Genomic DNA, 22,077 nt, shown 5'->3' on the forward strand with positions numbered 1-22,077 from the left:
TTTGCAGTAACATACGGATGTAAGCTGTACTACTGGAAGCCATCACAGAAAAGACTGGTCCATCCTGAAGAGCTTCAGGACAGGGGAGTCGTCAGGATGTTAGACATTACATTGATTCAGTCATATGATATCCAGCATTGGAATCTAAGTTCAACTGGGGTGAATAGGAACAGAAAAAACAATTGACTGTGTCATTGTAGCATGTAATTAAGCTACAATGAAACACTGCCAATTATTCAACATGTCCCTACCTCTTATACGTATGTGAAAACCAAAGTCATGCATTCTGGGGTCAGAGAGGGGGCCTTGGCTGTGCTAGTTTAGCTCAGGTACGCCCCTTTGTATCTTGGCAACACTATGAAGTGTTATATGGAGAGGTGAGCCTCTCCATATGTCTTGCCATCTTAGGTCAGAGTACATTTTAATGTCCCATATGACATCATCAAATGGGGTTATGTTTTTTGGATGGTGTTAAATTAATTACACTAAAAAGGTTTTATTGTACTTTAACACAGAAAATAAAAGCAATCAAACTGCTTACAGACCTGTCTTACAGCAATATTTGAACTAGTCATAGCAGGGAAAGCACAGGTGCAACTAATAAGATTAACAGTGCCTTTGTTCCATTTGAGTGAGCCTGTAAGCTCCTAGGGGGTAAGCGAGCCTCTGTAAAGCTTATTCCTACGGAGCCATTCGGTTGCTAACAAACCCTCACCTGCCGTTAGCATTCCATTGACTGCCATTCATGTTGGCGTCACGTTGACGGTGAATAACTTTACACCTGAAGCGTTTAAAGACTCTATTTCTGGAGCCAATGTATGTTGTAGCATCAAAACCTCATATCTTCTGTAGGTCACTCTCAATAAACTAAAGCTAAAATATTTAAGACAATTTCTATCTTACTCCCTACCTTTGATGATTACTATATGTTTTAACTTCAATTTAGGGCACTTACAATTACTTGACATCTTAGTCATTGACCTACACTGTTTAAATGCATGTCATATGCATGTATTTTACTCCATTCTGCCATCTGACACTGACCTGAAACAGCGGCCCGATGTCCACATCAAAGCCCAGGTCAGCAAACCCTGTGGCGATGACTTTGGCACCCCTGTCGTGACCATCCTGCCCCATCTTTGCCACCAGCAGTCGAGGGTTCCTGCCCTCTTGCTTCTTAAAATCCGCAACTCTGAGATTTGAAAAACAAATTCATAATAATAACCTTTATTTATAGAGCACTTTTAAATATCCAGTTTTAAGTGCTCCAGAAGGCAGGACAATGTAAACACACATGTCATAAATTAATTTGGTTTTTAAAAGAAAAGAGGTACAAAAGAAGTTGGTGTATAAAAACCTTACAGTGTAAGAGAAAACATTTCAAAACTCGAGTAAAATAAGGAAAAGGGATGGTTTGGAGGAATTTCACCCTAGGGTCCTTTGCACCATCACCTCAAGCCATACACTATGTTGGTTTTTATTGGTTTTTATACACCAAATTGTTTTGTATCTGTTTTCTTTTAAAACCGAATGAATTTATGACCTGTTTGTGTTCATTTGTTCACTGTCTCAGTAGACCTGCTTTACCTGGGCAGATCATCCCATTTAGTTTTTGGCCAGGCCATAGACAAAACAGACAAAAGAAGTCTGCCCAAGGATCTCAATTACCCCCAATTTCCACAGGATGCAGAGCACCTTTAAATTAACTCAGCATTACAGGGTCTGTGCATCGAAGGAGCAAGCACATCGGCATATTACCAGCAGAAAAATAAAATCGATTGCGTCAAAGGTCCAGGAGTACAAGGACGAAGCACATGTCAGCAGCCGTTAATTGAAAGGTCATTGATAACCTTGGGCAGGGCGGTCTCAGTACTGTGGTACTTCCGGAAACCCACATGAAAGTTGTTGTTGTTATATTCCAGCGCGGAGAGAAATTGCTTGGATTTTGATACAAAAGGGAACTTGGAATTGGTCTATAGTTTTGAGGGAGAAAGGGATCCAGGTTTTTGTTTTTTAAGCAGAGAGTTCAGAAAAGCAGTTTTAAAATAATCTGGAACAAAACCACTAGACAACGAACTGTTACAAACAGAAAGCAAACAGTGCCCGACAGATTTCATCACTTCAAGAGGGCTTAAGGACACACTCACATATAAAACTTTTTCTAAAAGTTTAGTCAAGATAATAGGAATAAACTGGTCAAACTTTTGTTGCAGGTCAGGAACATTGGGGGTAATGGAGGCTCGAACCTTCAACCAATTACACTGTGCATAATTAATATAAAAATGCTAATTCCGTTTATGTTCTACCTATTGTGGGCACCGGCAATCTCTGCATTCTCCCCAAACTCGCTTCGGTAGGCACCGCTCACCATCCTGGTACTGGCCTTGTGTTCACCAAACACTTTCTTCATAGCATCAGTTATTTCACCGACTGAACATCTAAGTACAAAAAGAAGGAGAGAGAGCATATTCCTCAATATGTTTTCACTTTATGTTGATAAATAATGTAAGGCGGCCAATATTCAACTTGTTACACTTCGCAATAGGAATCAATCCCAGGTCTCCCACACTGAAGGCATGTGTCATATCCACTGCACCATCAACAGCCCTTTTATAATCATGCAATATACCAGAAACAGCTCTGAAATTGCTAGCACTAAACCCACCAGACTCCATTTAAAAAAGCAATACTTTAGCGTGTATAGAACCAACATATTTTGTGTGAATTTCCTACTTTTATTTTTTTTGTCGACTTTAAATGAAGTGTACTTCACGCTGCTAAAATGACTGTTTATTTACATGGAAGTCTGTTGGCTTCTGCAAATGCAATTGCGCGGATGTTTTCCTGTTTAAAAAAAGGATCTTACTCTTTAACAGAAAGATCGACCTCCTTAGAAAGCCTTTCCATAATGTTGTCAGACACTTAACACATCAATCTAGACACAAAGAACTAGGAAAATAGCATTCAGGTTAAAAAGAACTGTAGTTACCCTTTAACACATCACCACCACAAGCTTATTAGTGTCTGTGTCACATGGGAGAAAAATGTATTACTCTAGCCTTATTTCCCACAATACCACTGTTCCACTGAGTGTAATAAAATAGCAATGATCAAGTAACTTCTGTGTGATTTGCAAGTCAATTGCTGAATCATTTGTACTTATAAGAAAGCATGAAGCATATTATATTGAGATGGATTCGGGGTCTAATGGAAGTAAAATTGCATGTTATGTTGAAGTGCTGGTTGAAGATCATTGTGTGAGTCGTGCTGTTAAGTAATCTCAGTCATGTGCCAGGGCTTCTCAGCGAGGGGGCTGTGATCAGCATGTGCACTCTGTCAGATCTTTCTTTTCCTTGATGGAGGCCTACCACTATCAGTGTCATAGTCAGTTTATCCACATGTGTCTGGGCCTCATATTCAGGTCAGATAGTACATTTTATATTGTGGGCTATACGAAATAAGACTTAATTTCCCATGTGACCTGCTTTTCATCCCAATATCTTCTTCACCAGTCACTATTAAATAACTTGGTTTTGGTAAGCAGTTTGCTCAAAACTACAGTACAGATTAATAGTGCCTTGCCAATAGATAAAACAGAAATCTAAATTTGGTATTAAGGCAGCTATAAAAAAAAAGAAAAAAAAAAGACATTTAGCAAGCATGAATTACAAAGCTATATTTGTTTCTAGCTAATCTAAGAAATCTTTATATGTTATTAATCCTGCAAGGGAAATTATTGTTGTTTTTAATCTGTTAGAATACTCACTACACACAGGCCTGAAATACACACACATGCTTAGCACCTATACATGCACTGTGGGAGAGATGTCAGAGTGAGAGGGCTGCAGCTGTCAATCAACAGGCGCCCCAAGCTGTTGGGGGTTCAGTGCCTTGCTCAAGAGCACCTGGGCAGTGCCCTGCAGCTGCCAGTCCCCAACCATACTTTGGTCCATATTGGTTAGTATTAGTACTTGAACCAGCGACCCTCCGGTTCCCAAGTGAAATATAATAAACAAAGTTTAGCAAACATTATGACAACTACATCTAATTTTTGATGCTAAAGTCGTGCAGACGTAAGTGTGGTCATTACACATTACAATAAGAGATTTTAGTGACTGTGGGAGTTTTTGACCTGGCTCGTGCTGCCTCCACAGCCAGGGCTAAAAGGTTGCCATCCCCAGTCCGGGCGCACTCCTCAATGGCTGCCAGACACTTCTTCGCTGCCTCTGGGTCCCGACTCTCCCTCACCTACGACAGAACCAGGGAGCAACATGCCATAAACATGGGATATCTGCCCTGCTAGCAACACAAAATTGATATACTTCACTATATACAGTGTAGATGCATGGGTCAACTGGTAAAAATCCTATGGGTGTTTAACCCTTGTAATGTGTTGTGACCCGTGATTTAACTCAGCCCAAAGTACTCATAAAACAATGATTATCATCCAATATTGTTTTTCACCTCATAACTAACATATTTTTTATTCATTTCCATGTACACACTCTTTTAAAAATATCTTTTGGCCCCACGGACCCTTGATCTTAAAATACACCACCACTTAAAAGGTGTTTAAATGTACATATTTCAAATGATGACAATGGATAATTATGTTAACTGAGTATAATAGACAAATATTAAAACACACCTCCAAAATGATTTGCATTTTGGTTTTTATCAAACTAAATATTATTAACCATAGTAAAGTCTGTGGTGTTACGGGTCAAAATTGACCCATATAGATTTAGGTAATGAAAAAGGTAAGTCAAAGATTAAATAACCTAATAATTTCAAGTGTAATTTATTGTTCATGTACATTATAAATTCACAGTATTCGTATATGGGGTTCTTTGTATTCAAGTACAATGGTACAAAGTTAAAAACACATTCTTCACTTTATATATGAAATAGTTTTTTTAGCATTGACTAAAACAGTCACTAAAATAAAATCTTGAGATTATGGAGTAGTCTATAACTTCAAAATACACCTTATATACACGTGTGATGGATTTTGGTACATTTATCGTATTATTTATTTACACGCAGGGGCTTCAAATCCCAAATATCGATATGTGAATTTTCTGGAGAGAATGTTGATATTTTGTGTGTGCGTGTGTTTTATCATTTTAATTCTCAAAGGAACACTAGCCTTCTTCAGTTTGTCAATCTGTTTCTGCCGTACAACACTGTTATCTATGGCCAACACCTCCACAGTCTCCTCTTTTCCCAGACGGTACTTGTTCACCCCGACAATGACTTCTGACCCTGAAGAAGATGGAAAAAAGCATGCATGAATGGGAATCAGCAGGGAAAAATACAAGTAACCACCTAAACACACATTTTGTGAACTTTTCAGGGTGTTACCCAAGGATATCCAATGTAGAAAAGGAACCTTTAGAAAAACAAAAGTGAAGACGTAGAAAACAGACATCTTCAGAAAGGAAAGTATCTCTAAATATTTGAATTATTGATGTTATTCCCCACTACTAACTGTGCAAATATCCTTTACTCTCTTCTGGATAAATCAAAATGTAGGAGCCGTGTAAAAATGATCTGAGAGCCCAACGTGGTCAATCAGAATTCAAGGTCCATCAGAAGTGAAAACAAATGTCAGCAAGAACGATGTACAGTGAGGGTGGATCAGAAAGCCAATGAATATCAATGAGAAGAGGCATCAGGGGGATTATGGAGGAAAGCTCCACAGCCTGTGAAGGTTCTGTTCATTTCCTTGCACTCGTTTCTGTCATCATGGGATTTAACAACATGGCACCATCTTGTGTGAGCTGCTTTCCTATCCATGTTTTGGGGTCTAACAAGGCACGTGTTGGGGTTGAGGGTTCAGTGACAGGATCAGCCTTTTAAAGACCAGAGCTGCAGACCTAGTATTATGCTCCAGTTCAGCTCAATTCAAACTTGAAATAGGGCGCTACTACTGAATGCAGGACACAAGTGAATCCTTGTAATGCTAAAGTTTACCATTATTTCATCATGAATTTAGAAAGTAATCTTATCTGACTCAATGAAAGGCTAACTCCACGCTAAAGCTTTTAAAACACAGAGCATTGACCTTACCGGATTCCAAATTTAAACTGTAGAGCAGAGATCTTCAACAGGGGCTCAGAGTCAATGCAGGGAAGCCTCCAAATTATTGTCAATTTTTGAACGTTTTTTCAAGAATTAAAAAGTCTTAAAAGGTGCCCTGCCACACAAAACCCTTTTCACTTGCATTTCTTTTAAATATGTTAGGTCCACTGTTTTTGGGGTAGAAGAAAAGAGATGTTGCATTGAGAAAATCAACAAAAGCAGGCTTCTCTGACTATGAAGGTACTCTTTAAAAAAGACAAACAAGACCAAGAAAAAGTTGATCTAACACAGTTAGACCTATCATCGCACATTAAGACAATGATATAAATATTTTCATACCAAATCACTCTGACATCTCTCCATCAGTGCATGTATAGATCCTGAGCATGTGTGTGTCTGTAGTTCAGGACTGTGTGTGATTACTAACAAAGTGTGGACACAGAGTGTAAATTGTAATTTCCCCATTGGGGATCAATAAACTGATTGAAAAAAAAAAGATATGTGACCATATCAGGCGTTTCACTTGATACCAAAACTGAAACCTTGACAATTGATTGGAAGCTCTGGTGATTTAAGAGATAGAGAGCTTTTACTGCTTGAGGCAGAGGAAGAAGCTAAAAAGATCAAAGCATGAGAGGCTTAAAGACAAATAACCTTACAATATATTGATACGTTACCTGAGTCAATGCGGGCCTGTCTGCGAGCAGCACATTCCTCAATACGAAGTTTGGGAATGCCCTCCGCCACAGCTCTGGCCATGCCTCCCAGCTCTTCAATTTCTTTTATGAACTATACAAAGGAAAACACAGCTTGTCAAAGAGTAACTCAATGATGGTGGATTACTTCTGTAGACATTTCACTTTGTGTATAATGACATTTAGCTCACAAGACCAGAACTAAAGTTCTCAATAATTAAAGTAATTAGCCCTTTGCTGTATATTTAAATTGAATTTTGGACAAAAAGAAAATGGACAGAGTAAAATAATAATAAACTAAATTAAAACATGACTGATTACTCTGGAAGGAAGTCGAGGCTGTTGCCCATTGGTCCCCATGACAAACCTTCAAAGCTTTATTATAGACGTCATCCGTGAGAGCCTCCATCATGTGTGAGCCCCCCCAGGGATCTGCTACTTTGGGGATGCCCGACTCCTCCTGGATGATGATCTGAGTGTTCCTGGCGATGCGAGCGCTCTTCACTGTGGGCAAGCCCAGAGCTTCATCGAACGAGTTGGTGTGGAGAGACTGGGTCCCCCCGAACACAGCCGCCATGGCCTCGATCACTGTGCGGACCACGTTGTTGTACGGATCCTTAGAGGAGGGTTCACAGGGGAAAGTTCTAATCACCATTTGCTCATTTGACATGTGTGAGTTTCTCTGTACATTTTAAAGGACTTTCAAACTCTGGCTTGTATTTACTTGTTCGGTGAGAGACCAGCCTGAAGTCTGGCAGTGTGTGCGGAGGAGCAGAGACTTGGCGTTCTTAGGCTGAAAGTTCTCTTTAATGAGCGTGGACCACAACCTCCTGCCCGCCCTCAGCTTGGCAATTTCCATGTAGAAATTCATCCCAATACCCCAGAAGAAGGACAACCTGACCAGACAAATGACATGTAGTCCATTATTAAAATGAACCGAAAATTGAAAATGAGAGCAATTCTGCACAAAATAGAAATCAGAGTCCATTTGTAGAAGCAAGCACAACACATCATGACACATCATCACCACAATTAGAGTATCTACAATTAGAATTAGACAGTATTTATGTGAAAAGAACTGATTAAGCTTTGTTTCATTATGCCTTCAGTATCCTAACAACCAGATCCAGTCACAGGCTTCACCCAGTAATGACTTCCACAATTACTGAAAATAGATGGTAGAAAATGGAAGCAAGCAGCCTGTCCAGTGCCAGAGGTTTAAATAAATGGTCATTCCGACAAAAAAAACGCAAAAAAAAACTTAAGTTTAAGTTAAGTTAGTTTAAGGGTGAGACAATGTTCGGGGTACTGCAACCTTTCACATTTAATGGCAGACAATGCAAACTAATATGGTCTTCAATAAGAAGGCAACCCACGTATCTTAGTGTCTCATTTGGGTTACTGCACTAGAGCTTGAATGATAAATTGGCGGATATTATTTCATTGCAGATATCTTGTATTGGTGTATATGATATCTAAAATGGATGGTGCTCCAGGCAGCACCAACAAGTTTATTTTTTAACCGCAAATGTCCTGCTCAGTATATATGATACTATGATTCTAATAAAAAAATACATGTTATGTATATGTTATCCACTCATACAAAAGAAATTCAACCGGTCAATGTGTATGAATACGATTTTAAACTCTCAAACAATGATTAACAGTCTACTTATAAAATGGGAATTCATCATGTGGAATTTCAACACCTGTTTTTTCACGTTTTACAGCATATCAAATAAAATAATGCATATTGCTTAGAGGGAAGGACAACTGATATAGTATGTGGCTTAAGAAAAGATACAAACTTCCAACCTCCAGCCTTTTACTTTCCTGTAGAAGCTTTTCGTCTTGCTCCAAAAACCTAATAAGACCAAAAATAGTCCAAAAGAATGATGTCACAGTCACAATTTTAACACTACGGGACCTATTCTAACGATCTAAGCGTGTGGTGTGAAGCGCATGGCACAGGTGCGTTTAGGGCGTGTCCAAATCCACTTTTGCTAGGGTCCGTGTGCAGGGCGCACGGTTCAAAAGGGTTGTACTTAGTGTCTTCATTACGTCAGGCGTGTTTTGGGTTGTACCATGCAATAAGAGTGTCATCTAACATTCCCTTTGAAAGCAGACACGTTTGTACCTTGGCACATTGCTATCATGATGGTACACTTGCAACATAATGTTTTTATTATTATCTTTTGCATGTGTTTGTGAGCGGCTGCTCTGCCCTGTGTGTGCAGCCTAGGCACATTTTACTATTGCGCTGTTAAAATAACAATGAAATGCTCCACTGTTGACTTTAGACTAGGTTTTTGTTGGTCAATGGCGCAATCTCTTTCTGCTGTTTCAAGATAATACACCCAGAATTCACTAAACACACCTTACCGTGAGACCAGCACGTCCATGGGCGCAAAGATGGGCGCAGGTGCATTTGCTATTTAAACGACATGGGCGCAGGAAGGCTTGCGGAACAAAAAGAGGTAATAGCTTTGGGCGGAAACCATTCTATTTTACACAATAGAGCGACATCTCTATTGATTCAGAGTGGCTGTCTATCAGGCCTGTCTATGAAGCCATTATGTGGAAAAGGTTAGGCTGGACTGGGCCATCAGGATGTGGTGATTGCATCCATCCACACATACCTCCGCTATTTTCCGAGTAATGGCATGAAGAGGAGATAATGGGAGTACGCAAGGAACATAAGGAACAAGAATTGGACAGAGGGCAGGGTTGCTGAAGTGGAGCAGCTGTGTAATTGACTGAAAAGAACAGTCTTCTGTCTACAGCAGCATTAAAGATCATTTAGTTCAAAATGAACAGAAACAATGGAGTCAATGGAGCCCAAGAGAATTACATAAAAAAAGAAGCATTATGGATAACAGCAAGAACGTATTGCAATTTGTTCAGTCCCTGTAGAAACAAGTAGACAGCTAAAATGTTGGCTATAACATCTATATTACCCACTTTGTGTTGGGTGCAATTGTATGTATTTGTATAAATTAGTATTTAAATGCTTTGATTTGACTAGCAGCCTTTCCATCTGGCTGATTCAGTCAGTGGGTCCCATCTGGTGTTTCAACTAATAAAGAAGAAGGTATTGGTTTGATTAAATCTGGCTGTAGCTAATATGCATTAGTCAAACATGCACAGTGGCATCGAAATAGTAATAAGGACCAACATCATGGACGACAAAAAATTGTGTATTAGTAGTACTAGTATCGGTAGTAGCGTGTACGTACTTGAGAATTCTGTCGTGAACAAGGCTTTTCAGTTAGCGAGTGCGTGAAACTGAACTGGGTAGTTATTGATTGACAGCACAGGCTCCTGCTTAAAAGGGAACATGTGTGAAGGTAAAGTGGGCTCTTTCAAATACAGCGACACCATCTACTGACACTGGTGGTGCAAAGAGCTAAGTCACACCTTAGAATCACGCGTCAGGGTTGATTGCTTGTATCCCTCGAGTCTTCGCTTGCTTTCCAGTATTTAGTTTGCTGCCGTTTCAAACCGAATTTCCCCCACCGGGATTGGTTAACCCTTGTGTTGTGTTGTCTTCCCATCAAAATGAAAATTGTTGACACTTTTTTAATCGACATTTTTCTTATCAACTTTTTCTTACGTATTTGTCTCTTTTTTTCAACCTTTTTTACGTTTTTTTTTTCAACGTTTGTCACTTTCTTTGACGTTTAACACTACGTAACACTAACTTATTAACTTTATCAAATAGATTTATAGGAAATTATACCTAATGTTTGAGTTAGAAAAGCAGAAATTAGGAATTATTTAGACTAAAATTAAAGGAAAGTATGTTGATGGATAATCACAGACTGGAATATGTCAACTTTTACTCAATATAAAACCAATTAATGAAAGTAGAGATTTGTACTTGCCAAAGAGCGTTGTGTGGAATCAATCATGTTATTTTTGGTAATTAAAAAGAACATTGATGTAGGAAAACGGGTCAATTTGACCCGAGGACAACATGAGGGTTAAATACTTATCCTCATGTCATCTATTGATCTATATATTTAAAACTCAAAACCAATTATCAGACTTTTCATTTTAACTTAAGACATTACCCAATGAATCAACAGCATATATCTCAATTTACGGTATCTCTTATATCCAGCCTGGTTGCGTTAGTATATTAAGCAATTATTTAAGCATAAGGCATGGATTAAAATAATGTAATAAATAGAAGGGTAGAGAGAGAGGGTATCATTTCTGACCTGTATGTTTAAAATAATAAACAGCAATGTTACTTTTACTGTATTTAGATGGTATGTCTGGCCGGATTTGAGTTTTGGGTAGGGCCGCATGTTGTAGAGGAAGTATGGAAAGTGGATACTGTGATAGTATTATGAGATGTGATAGATATAACAAAAATGTCAACTTAAAGTACAAAACAGTTTCAGACTTGGCATTCATCCTACATTTAAAGCTTTAGTACGTAACGTTTAGATTTTAATGGACGTTTTTTACATTCAAGCCAAGCTAATAAGCTAATAAAGACTATCAGCTCCACACAACTCTGTGCATTTCTCAGCATGACTATGTTCAGAAGATTGTGTGGTCCGGTGACTTTCGTGCCATCATGTCCCTCCATGTCCTCCATGGCTACTAGCAACTGCGTGGAGGAGGGAGGGGTGGGCGAGCTAGATCACAGAAGGCTTGTATCACGTGGACATGCTGACAGTGTTGTTGTCATTACTTAGTATTCCTCACGGGGGCAACAAACTACGCACTATAGCTTTCATCAAATGTTTTTTTCAAATATTTAAGTATTGAACTCTCATTACTGTGTTTTGGGCACATTATCTAAATATACCTTAATAACAATACTAAAGGAAGGAAGTTTCGCACAATATTTTTTATCTTCAAAGCTATTCTGAGGTTTTTTGTCTTAATGCTTGATGAAACTATTAATATTGCAAGCTTTTGTGATGCGTTAAAATATCTTAAATTAAATCCAATTTTTGAAAAAAACACATTATCCAGCCATTACAGTCAGCAACAGATATGTAAATCAAAACTAGTCCCTTCCACATTTATTAAGATCTTAATATTTAGTACCTCGGGGCAAACTCATCAATGGTTAAGCCTGCTTTCAGACCAGTGCGGCAGTACTCCAGGCCGTTAGCGATGGTGTACGCTACTTCCAGGATGGCATCGGCCCCAGCTTCCTGAAGATGGTAGCCACTGATGGATATGGAGTTGAACTTGGGCATGTGCTGGAAACATGGAGAGTCATTAGAATCAGTGAAACTCGCCATATGAGTAGCATAACATTACCAATATCAGTGTTTTCCCTGGGTTTGTTAAAGACAAACCAATATTTGGCAGAGGGGTGTAGGGGGTCTTTTCTATTTGATTGATGATTTTCAATACAAGAAGTTATGCAATTTGACATAAATTTTGACCATTATTATCACCATATCTGTGTCTGAAATGTTGGGAAAGCCAGAGCAGATAATAAATAAACAACACTCCGAAAGCTTAAAGAGAAAACTTATTAAAGAAGTCCAACTACAATCATTGGATCTGAGAAAAGTGTTTTAAGTAGTTTGATGCTTTATATTGATGTTTCTGGCAGTGTTTTGCCACAGTTCACATTCATTTTGCTGCCAAAAACAGCTTGGGTGCTGTACCTTACTGTATAATTGTATAGGGAAAACCCTGAACATGATATAAAGCATGGGTCTCAAACTCGCGGCCCGGGGGCCAATTGCGGCCCGCGGGATGATATTTTGTGGCCCCCTTCTTGACATCAAAGTTGTGTTAGTGCGGCCCGCGCGTTCTGAAACTTTTTGTCATTGCGCTTGTCACTTATGGGTACCGTAGCAGTCCCTGACAGCGGCGTAACCGTGTCAAGCTAGCTAATACCCTTTGCGGCAAATGCCTAGGTTTGACAATGTGAGGTCTGTTGTTGTGAAATGCACCAACCATATCAGATCTAGGGGTTTAAAGCACCGCAGTTCCGCGCCTTTTTTTGAGGAAATAGAGGTTTTTTTTGGAATACTTGATGCGGCCCAGCAAACCAGACTCTACTTGCAGCGGCCCCCAAGTAAATTGAGTTTGAGACCCCTGATATAAAGTAAGCACTAAACAAGCAGATTACATATTAAGTAACACTAAAGTGGGACCTACCTTGGAGGTATAAGCAAAAATGTCTGCGATGGCGTGCATGGAAGGCTCCGGGGGGAAAATGTAGGTGTTGCGTACCATAAACTCCTTCAAGATATCATTTTGAATGGTGCCAGTTAGTTTGGCTTTAGACACGCCCTGCTCCTCTCCGGTCACTATGAACATCGCCAACACAGGGATCACTGCTCCATTCATAGTCATTGAAACGGACATCTTCTCCAGTGGGATTCCATCGAAGAGCATCTTCATGTCTTCAACTGTGTCTATAGCAACTCCAGCCATGCCGACATCTCCGTGGACTCTGGGGTTGTCGGAGTCATACCCGCGGTGCGTCGGCAGGTCAAAAGCCACGGACAGACCTTGCTGTCCAGCTGACATAAAAGAGCAAAAGAGATAGTGGATTAGAGCCTATGAGGAAAATGGAGATATGTAACGGGAAGGGTCATAAATTGGAGCAGATAGCAAAATAAATTTCAAGACTTCAACTTGAAATCCACTATTTACTCTGCCAATATGCTCAACTATTTTGGCTTGAGCCAACCAGAATAAACGCTTTCGTGACCTTCTAGAAGGTTAAAACTCTTCATGCAGTTTCTGATCTTACTCATAAGTACATAATTTGTATGTCACAAATGTGACCTTAAAATGCCACTGTCATCTTATTTATATCAATATTTATATAGTCTTTCCATCTTCTATTCAGTGCAATTCAACCTGAAGGCTCCAGTATAATAATGCATTTCACAGCCAGTGTGGAGTGCAATATATTCTCTCTCAAATTTGCACTACTACAAAGTCTGCTTGATTATGTGTAGTATATAACAGAATATATAGCTAAACTGTCAAGTCCTAGGGAGACGTAACAGCCTAAAGCCAGTGACTTTTAGTAGGGTTCAAATGTGTTCCAGGTACATGATGTCGAAAATTGTGTGAACGAAACACTAATTCTGCCAAGATGGGATAGGAAAATGTTAATGGACAATCAAAGTGGTGCAGAAGTTAGTGAGAGTAAGGGCAAAATCTACCTTTAATGTTATCTCTGTAGAACTTGTTGCTCTCCTCCACAGTGCTAAAGCCAGCGTACTGCCTAATAGTCCAAGGTCTGTACGTGTACATGGTAGGATAGGGCCCCCTAGTGTAGGGAAATACTCCTGGCAACTCATCTGGCCTGTCAACTGAGTCTGCTTTGGTGTACACAGGCTTGATGTTGAGTCCCTCAGGCGTGCGCCAGATCAGATCTTCCGGGTTCTTCCCCTTCAGCTGTTTCTTAGCCAGACTGGCCCATTCTGGATGCAACTCATCCTGGTCCTTGCGTGATGTGGAAGTGTGGATCAGAGAGCGGTGTGTGTGTGCTGAGGAGAAAGAAGCTCTAACCAGGCGCCGGGCAGCCATCGCTGCACATGCCCTCTGTGCAGTCAGCATGCTTAATGTTGACTCAATCAGACGGACATGAATCCCCTGAGGTAGACACAAAGGGACAAATAAAGGTGAAAATACTTGTGATGGTTTAATGTAAGCATGGTTAGGAGCGAGTTAGTGATGCCAGTACACATGGATAAAACACCAGTGAATCATATTTCATCTTCTATGGCAGGGGTCTTCAACAGGGGGTCCGCGACCCCTAGGGGGTCCGCGGAGGTACTGCATGGGGGTTGCGAAAGTTTTGGTTGATTACACTTTTTTTTTATATTCCCCCCCCCCCTGCAATTTTTTCCACTAATTGAAATGTCTTTAAATCCACATTAACTTGAATTCAACACACTGTGGTAAACAGATAAATGGAGGCAGAAGATGTCTTTCAGTCATCAATGCACACATGGCACTATAGGACCAGTTTGATATAACACAATTTTATACAATATATATAATTAGGGGGTCCCCCCGCTCCATCTCGCCATCAGTTTGGGGGTCCTTGGCCTGGAAAACGTTGAAGACCCCTGTTCTATGGAGATGTTCTGTGTAAATGTGACTTAGCTAAGAGACAAAAAAAAAGTGCATAATATATTATAATTTCGAAATTATTAAGAAAACAATCGCTTTTTAAGCATTGATATTATCCACCAAGCCTCATCATCTTACAATGAGACCTTTTAGTCTTGGTTTCCTGCTTTCTAATGCTGACACCCTTTGCAGTTACCTTTGTTTTGCCAACCAGTAGCATATAAAACCACAAAGTTGTGGTTGTAAAAAAATAACAATTCAATATTTTGACAGACAAAAAACAAGTTTAGCTAATGGTAATATCATGCTCAATAGCTCAATTATGGTAGGCTATCTATAACGTTAACGTAAAGCTGACACGTACCACTCAGTCTGTAAGTTATATTGAAAATAATTAGTGCAGGTAGGTACATCCTAAGCTAGGCTAGCATGGGATATTGACACTGGACAGATGACATTGTTGTAACATTTGACAGCAACAACGTTAACATTAGCTAGTTTAGCATTGTCAGCTAACGTTAGCTAAACTAGAACTAGCCAAATATGTAAATGTCTTTTGATAAAGTCATAAAGGCATAGGATGATTAAATCCATATGAACGACTATGGAAACGTGCAAGTTAATATTGACATAACGCTAAGTAAGCTAATGCCACTTTAGCTACAGCTGCGCTGCTGAGCACTGCTAGCTAGGTAGCTAGATAGCTAAGTAGCTAGATAGCTAACTGTGAGTGCTAGCTTGAACTGTTAGCATTCGTTTAAGAAACCAAATGGATGTCCGCTCACATTAGACATTTTGTAGACAGGTAACTACATTTTATAGCACACATTTGACATATTTTAACATCATTTCCTGACCTTGGCGTCTGTTGTGTTCTTTCAGATTGATAAAAGGCGTGTGTCCGTCAACCAATGAAATTTCATAACATTGCCAGTCAGCCAATAGCGTGCTACCGTCAATCGGTAAACTTTGACCTAGGACCCTGGAAGTAAATATTACATTCAAGATTGTTGTTGATCATTTAGTAGAGATAAGCAATGTCAGCAATTGTTATTACAGTACTATTTGATATTCCAATAATGTGTTATTTAATATTACACAATGTTAGTGAAGTTTGTTCAGCCCATTAACTTTGGAGGATGGATAATATTAATCACAGTGTACTTTATTAGACGCAGCCATAGTGCAATTACATAAAATCTGCCACTAGGAGGTGATGTTGCTGGAGAAACCCCTGAAATACATGCTGTCAATTTCAAATATACTATAAATCATGTTGTATTCTTGTAATTATTACTTATAGCTAATTGCTCACTCACAAATCACACACAGGACTCAGACTTCTCAACGCAATACAGGCCATTTTTATTCAAGAGTTGGTCAATAAACGATCATAGTAGTAATGGCTCTCATTGAGTTCTGTACAGTATTGGATTGGGTTAGATTTGATTGGGTACACTTGCAGTACATATTTATGAGGGATATAAAATATACTACACATAGCAACATCATTCAGAGCATTCAGCAGGACAAACCTTTATCAAAGTGGCAGACAGTGGTATGTAATGCCCAGTTAAGATACAGAGCAGAAAAGATGTACTTTCAACATAAGTACCCGTCCTCTGCTGTTGAAACTGTAAGGCATTATATGTTTTGATTGCAATGTTGTATGTCTTGTTATCTTGATGAATGATTTCCTCATGGCTCAACAAAATGTACAACTTTCAATGCAGTCAAACAAAATAGCATCTCTGACTAACAAACAGAAACCAAACTGTGGTGTGAGTGAAAAAGTCTTGCATGATGTGAAATCTATCTTGCAGGATCTATTATGACAAAATGGCAACAAATACGGCAGTGGATACATTTAAATATTGAACTATAGAAGACTGTAGAAATCAAAGAAGAGTGGGTGGATGGTGGGAGGCAGCAGCCAAGTATGGTCTCCCTGTAGAAACAGGTTGTGACGACCTCCGCCTCATTAGGCTTCACCCTTCGTATTTCACCTCAGAGCATCACTCCAGCTTGAGCAGTTCCACATCAAATATAAGTGTGGCGTTCGGGGGGATGACCCCAGGGTGGCCTGTCACTCCATAAGCCATATCTGGTGTGCAGGTGATTTTTGCCCTCTGGCCCAGGCTCATCTGAAGCAAAGGAGAAAAAGGAAAACATGGATGAGTATGCTGCTGATGCTCTTTTTTATGCTGTTTTAAAAGCCCTACACACCACTGGTTTCTGTTCATTTCAGTATAAAAGAGTATAAAATGTTTGGCTGGGTTAGCCCAGTTGGTAGAGCGAGCGCACATACAGTACATATAGATTTACTCCTCTGTCTCGTGAAAATAAAGACCTAAATATGTCCCTAAAAAAAGACCCAAAAAAAACATTTTAGAGAAGAAATGCATCATAGCTAACGCTGTCTTTTTTTTTTAATTAATGACAATACAATTTCATGCACCGCTTTTTGTTTGGGTGACATTAGTGCGTTCTGAGATCCTAAGGGATAATCCTACGTTCAAGGTCTGAAACTTGGTAGCCAAACATTTACACATTCCTGTCGCTAGACATTTAAACCCCAACGACGAAAAAAAATGAAACACAGACATTGCAAAAAGGATCAAGTCTGGTAGTTTCTTACAATACAGTGATTCCCATGTTATACCACTACATATAGGCATCAAATGTGTCGTTTCATGTATCATTACAGAACACTACAAGTTTGATATGAATAAGAGCAGTAACCAACTGGTTGATATGATCCAATCAAAAATATAGAATAACAGTAGTAATCAGCCATTTAATTCAATCTGCCTTTGCATTCCCTCTTACCTGTGCTACACCTTCCTCCCAGCCCCTAATGACCTCACTCCGTCCAATCTTGAACTTAAAGGGCTTGTTCCTGTCTCGGGAAGAGTCAAACTTCTTCCCATTCTGCAGCATACCTGCCACAGAGAAACAACATTAACAACATTCAGAGAGTAGTGGAGCATCTGGTTAAGAAGCTACCCATAATCATCTGATATAAAAATAAATAAAGACAAAGCACACACTCATTTATACTTACTCACTTAATTACTAGTTTTTTCACATCTCTGTAGCTATATTCTAGTAGTAGTACTGTCCCTAATCTTAATTCATTATCGTCACTTATCACAGTGTGATGCCAGATCAATGCACGCCCTTTCCTCATGGAGCTAATGTTTTGTAAGAGGCATTTTAAGATTAAAGGAATAAAAGTCATTCTGGCTCCAGTCTGAGGACTCTTATCAGGATCTTGGGTCTGTTTCAATTACGTAAATGAACAAAGGGAATGCGAATGAGGAAGCACTGGCCTGGTTTAGTGGATTATTTTTAACGTTAACTAGGCCGTGTCTTGCCTGTATCTAGACCACGGGGAGGAGAGGGTAACAAAGGCAGAGCGGTGCAGGACTGCGCTCCTTCAGAACGCTGACTGACCGTTCAGACATGATAATAACACTGGGGCCATTAAACACTACTAAAGGCACTGGCCCCACTTCATCCGTCAGTTTAACAAGCCCACTGTGACTCCCCCTTGCCACTACCACTTGAGGGAATCCAAGCTGCCATTTAAAGCGATGTCGAGTTACTCTGATAACTCAAGTGAACTTTCTGACACTCTTCGACGTCTAAGAGAGCAAATCAACAAGACAGTTTATTATTTTCTGTGCACTAACGTATGAGGAACAAGTGATATCTAACTGTAGGCGATAAAAAGACATATACTATGATTGAAGATTGTATCCCTAATGCCCAACCCTAATATGAATGGTTAACTTTTTTAAAACTAGTTTACAGTGGTGCTGCAGTGAGCCAAAGTAGCTTCAAGCTAAAACTTTCCACAATTTCCACTTGCATTTTTGAAGGTTGCCCTGTAATTGTCCTTTGATTTATCTTCCTCTGTCGTAGTTCAAAAAGTGTTAATACTTGGCATTTAAAGTTGTGTGCTCACTGAAGTCATCTAGTCATATGAATGTTGATACTGTACTGCTTCTCCCGTTTCATTCCCCCTAAACTTAGTATGTCCAACACTGGATTGGGCTCGGTCCAGCCATGGAGTGATCGAGTGCACACACCAAGGCGAATACCACCTGCTGCAGGGCATTCAAGTAGCAGAGAGGTAAAACCTTCATGCGTCAACCGCAGAGTCGCGGATTCAGTTTCTGGCAGCGGTGGCTGCAACTTGCTAGGAAACACAGAGAGGCAATGTTCACAGGTGGGAAGCCAGTGAGGGATCATATCCTGAGCGTTGCACTAATTAGTCCTACTGGTTGGTTGAGGCTGCTGGTGTAAAAGCCTACCCAGAAAACGTAACACCCTATTGTAAAGGCTCCTCCATGTTACGCTACAAAAAAAGCAAATAACAACTCCAATTGTACTGGAGGCAGCATCAGCCAGCAGAGGGGTTACCAGCAACAGGGACTGTGGTACACACTGGCAACTGGCTAAAACCAGATTGAGAAAGGGGAAAAAAAAACAATGAAGAAAACACCACAATCTCTTTATTTCCTGTGGAAGCAAATATAACGCAGTATTGCTCTAAAAAGAGATGACGATTCAAATATTTCACTGAGTTATAGCATGGTGATGCATTGCGTAATGTTCTATGCTACAATATACATAAAGACAGCAAGGCTAAACAGGTGCATAGACATTTCACTCATGGCTGCCTGTATCTTGCAGGGAAGCAAAAACATCCAAAACTGCTTCAACACCGCCCTTGTATCAGTGCTCCGTTATCACTCTTTGAACAGCTAAGCATGGGTGGGGTCTCTGCAAAAAGTCGCAGTGCACTTCCGAGGCGGACTCCCAGACTCTCTCCTCATAAAAAAAAGGCTTGCACTTGGTAATGCTCTGGCTAGATCTGCAAAAATCTGTGGCCCACAGGGGTGGGGTTATTTTTACTCAGTTTCCTGTATCTGGTCTCACTCTCGTCTAGGACGGTGGCCAGCACAACAACAACCCCCGCCTGGCCCAAGTGTGGATGAAATGAGATGCATGTAAAGCTATCCGTCTACGACAAACTTTTATGTGTTGCCGCGTTTCACAGCTGCAAGCACGCACGTCTCAATGGAAAGAGTAAAATCTTGCACATGCTTCATTAATATGTCAATTGTGAGAAACTGGGAGTAGGTGTGATGCATTACTAGGAGTTCTTTTTCAGAAAAAAAAACAATAAATAGCAAATTCACTGCTGCATCACGGAGAGCCTGAAAATGATCCTCAGCAGTGGCTTAAAGGTTGTTCTGATCCTATCAAGAGTCCATACTGGACAAGATATGGGGATAATTACTAATGTGCTATAACACTGCTGTAATATTTCTCCTCAAATCCCTCTCCCATCTTTTCTTTCAGGGCACTACAAGGAGATCTTGTGCCTACTCTATCAAAATACAAGCTGTTAGAAGTCAAACTCTTTTCTTGCTTTCTGTAACTCCACAATGTCTGGATTGAACACTTCCCACATTCAATCACAACATTCTCCTTGAAAGGCGAGTTTGGCATCTACTGACATACAACCCCGTGTTTCAGTCTCTATTTCTGTGTCCCACACCAAGGCGAGGGCTATTAGGACTCTGCTTCAGCACGTTTCGCGGTGAAGTGTGGAGCTCAAACATGGTAAGGAATGACGTTCACATTTAGGCATGACATCATATCTGATAAGCCTGTTGCTCCCAAAGCTCATGCGTCTTGTCAGTGGAGACAAGGCCATTTATCATCACAGCCTAGTGCTATACTTCATTGATCACAGAAACCCACAGGCTGCTCCAGTGAGAGCCTGACAGGGAAATGAGCTTGTGATTGCAGGATTGCTGGATCAGCTGGGGGCAAAAACAGGGGATGGAAGCCCATATCAGCTCTTTATATATTTGATCTGCCCTCAAATCGGGCACTTTACCATTTTATGACAGTCCTATACATTTACACACCAGACTGCTTGTCTTTGCAACCCTGCTCTGAGGTGTGCTGCTGACAGAGCTGCTCTGTGCACAGACTGGCAGCCAGGCATGAAGGAAAACAAGAATGTGTGTGAAAGAGTGAGCAGTTTTTCTAATTATTTTTGTCCAAGCCAGAGCCCAACCACAACTCTCTCTAGAGTCAAAAGAAGGGGGGGGGGGCACTCCTATATCTGTGTGTCTATGTGCTCTGGCATGTGTGTGTCTGTCTGCATGTTTAAAATCCCAAAGGTGCAAGTGAGGATTAAAAAGGAACAGCAGTGAGCGAGTGAGAGAGAGAGTCTCTGTGAGAATGGGGCTCCCTAACGGTAAATGCTGAAACAGGATGGGTCTCCAATCTCATTATGTATTGGGACATCACTCTCTCCCTCTCTTACTGTTTCTCTTAGCTCTGCTATCTGGAAAACTAACACCAGTGCAGGGTGCAGTGGAGGGGGAAGTCTGTGGTTTTGCACCAACAGCCAGCTGGATGGACTTGGACAGGCCTGCAGTAGGTCCCAGATCTACAGCTAACCTCTATAACCAGTACTACCTCTTTATCAGATCTTGCACTAATCTTGTATTTCAGCTTTTAAAATAAAACAAATGTGGGTTACTGTCTGTATTTATTACAGCCTACTGACCCAAAACGTTATTTATGTAATCTTAAATCCTCATCAGTTTCATACAAATTCCCGGGTAACTAACACACACTGGCTGAACAGTTAATACCAATTAATAGGGATTTCCCAAAATAGACAGATATTTAATCTGTGTGTGTTCTAGGATTACTTTTGTTCTGTTAACCAACACACAACACATGTGAATGAAATCAAAATAAAGTGAGAAATACTTTATTGATATGAAACTTGCTTACATGTGCACTGCATACAAGGCTTTCTGTGTCTAACACTACTTATTACAATACAAATGCTCTAATTTCTTTATTTCTTAGGTCTTATTTTCATTTGGCGTGCAGCTCTGCCTTTAAAAGACCGCATGTCATGACGGGATTGTGACAATGTAGCACAGGGTCCACAATAAGTATAACCTTAGAGTGGGGTTGAGGTGCAGATGGAGACTAAAACTTATTACCTGCTTTTGCTAAAGTACTAACCAAATAATGGAAGGTAGAGGGAAACAGCACCACCAGGCAAAGTGTGAAATCAGGTTACTTTTTCCACTGTTCTACATAGAACACAACATTTGTTTACCAGTGTTGGCTTGACTATCACACACACACACACACACACACACACACACAC

The 22,077-nt window shown here is 40.2% G+C and overlaps 2 protein-coding genes across 4 annotated transcripts in view; both read right to left on the bottom strand.

Annotated features, from left to right (window-relative positions):
* Positions 1 to 15,926, bottom strand: part of mmut (methylmalonyl CoA mutase) — a 34,592-nt gene extending 18,666 nt beyond the window's left edge. For 2 of the 3 annotated variants that reach the window (XR_004336215.1, XM_032543139.1), the window contains exons 1-11: positions 15,644 to 15,667; positions 13,943 to 14,375; positions 12,921 to 13,288; positions 11,847 to 12,004; positions 7,504 to 7,675; positions 7,147 to 7,395; positions 6,762 to 6,873; positions 5,150 to 5,265; positions 4,133 to 4,248; positions 2,307 to 2,438; positions 1,045 to 1,192 (exon numbers count right to left, since the gene is read on the bottom strand). Coding sequence is in view for 2 of the 3 variants with exons in the window: in XM_032543139.1 (XP_032399030.1) it covers positions 1,045 to 1,192; positions 2,307 to 2,438; positions 4,133 to 4,248; positions 5,150 to 5,265; positions 6,762 to 6,873; positions 7,147 to 7,395; positions 7,504 to 7,675; positions 11,847 to 12,004; positions 12,921 to 13,288; positions 13,943 to 14,375; positions 15,644 to 15,652 (2,013 nt within the window). In the remaining variant the exon portion in view is untranslated. Of the gene's footprint in view, positions 1 to 1,044; positions 1,193 to 2,306; positions 2,439 to 4,132; positions 4,249 to 5,149; positions 5,266 to 6,761; positions 6,874 to 7,146; positions 7,396 to 7,503; positions 7,676 to 11,846; positions 12,005 to 12,920; positions 13,289 to 13,942; positions 14,376 to 15,643; positions 15,668 to 15,715 lie in introns of those variants that run through there. The other variant, XM_032543141.1, reaches the window with a different exon arrangement.
* Positions 15,927 to 16,199: 273 nt separating this feature from the next.
* Positions 16,200 to 22,077, bottom strand: part of fkbp1b (FKBP prolyl isomerase 1B) — a 7,727-nt gene continuing 1,849 nt past the window's right edge. Inside the window, exons 3-4 of the mRNA XM_032543545.1 lie at positions 17,688 to 17,800; positions 16,200 to 17,002 (exon numbers count right to left, since the gene is read on the bottom strand). Of these exons, the coding sequence (XP_032399436.1) occupies positions 16,874 to 17,002; positions 17,688 to 17,800 (242 nt within the window). The 3' untranslated portion in view covers positions 16,200 to 16,873. The remainder of the gene's footprint in view (positions 17,003 to 17,687; positions 17,801 to 22,077) is intronic.

Source organism: Etheostoma spectabile, chromosome 18 (genome assembly GCF_008692095.1).
Source record: "Etheostoma spectabile isolate EspeVRDwgs_2016 chromosome 18, UIUC_Espe_1.0, whole genome shotgun sequence".
In the NCBI taxonomy this organism is placed as follows: domain Eukaryota; kingdom Metazoa; phylum Chordata; class Actinopteri; order Perciformes; family Percidae; genus Etheostoma; species Etheostoma spectabile.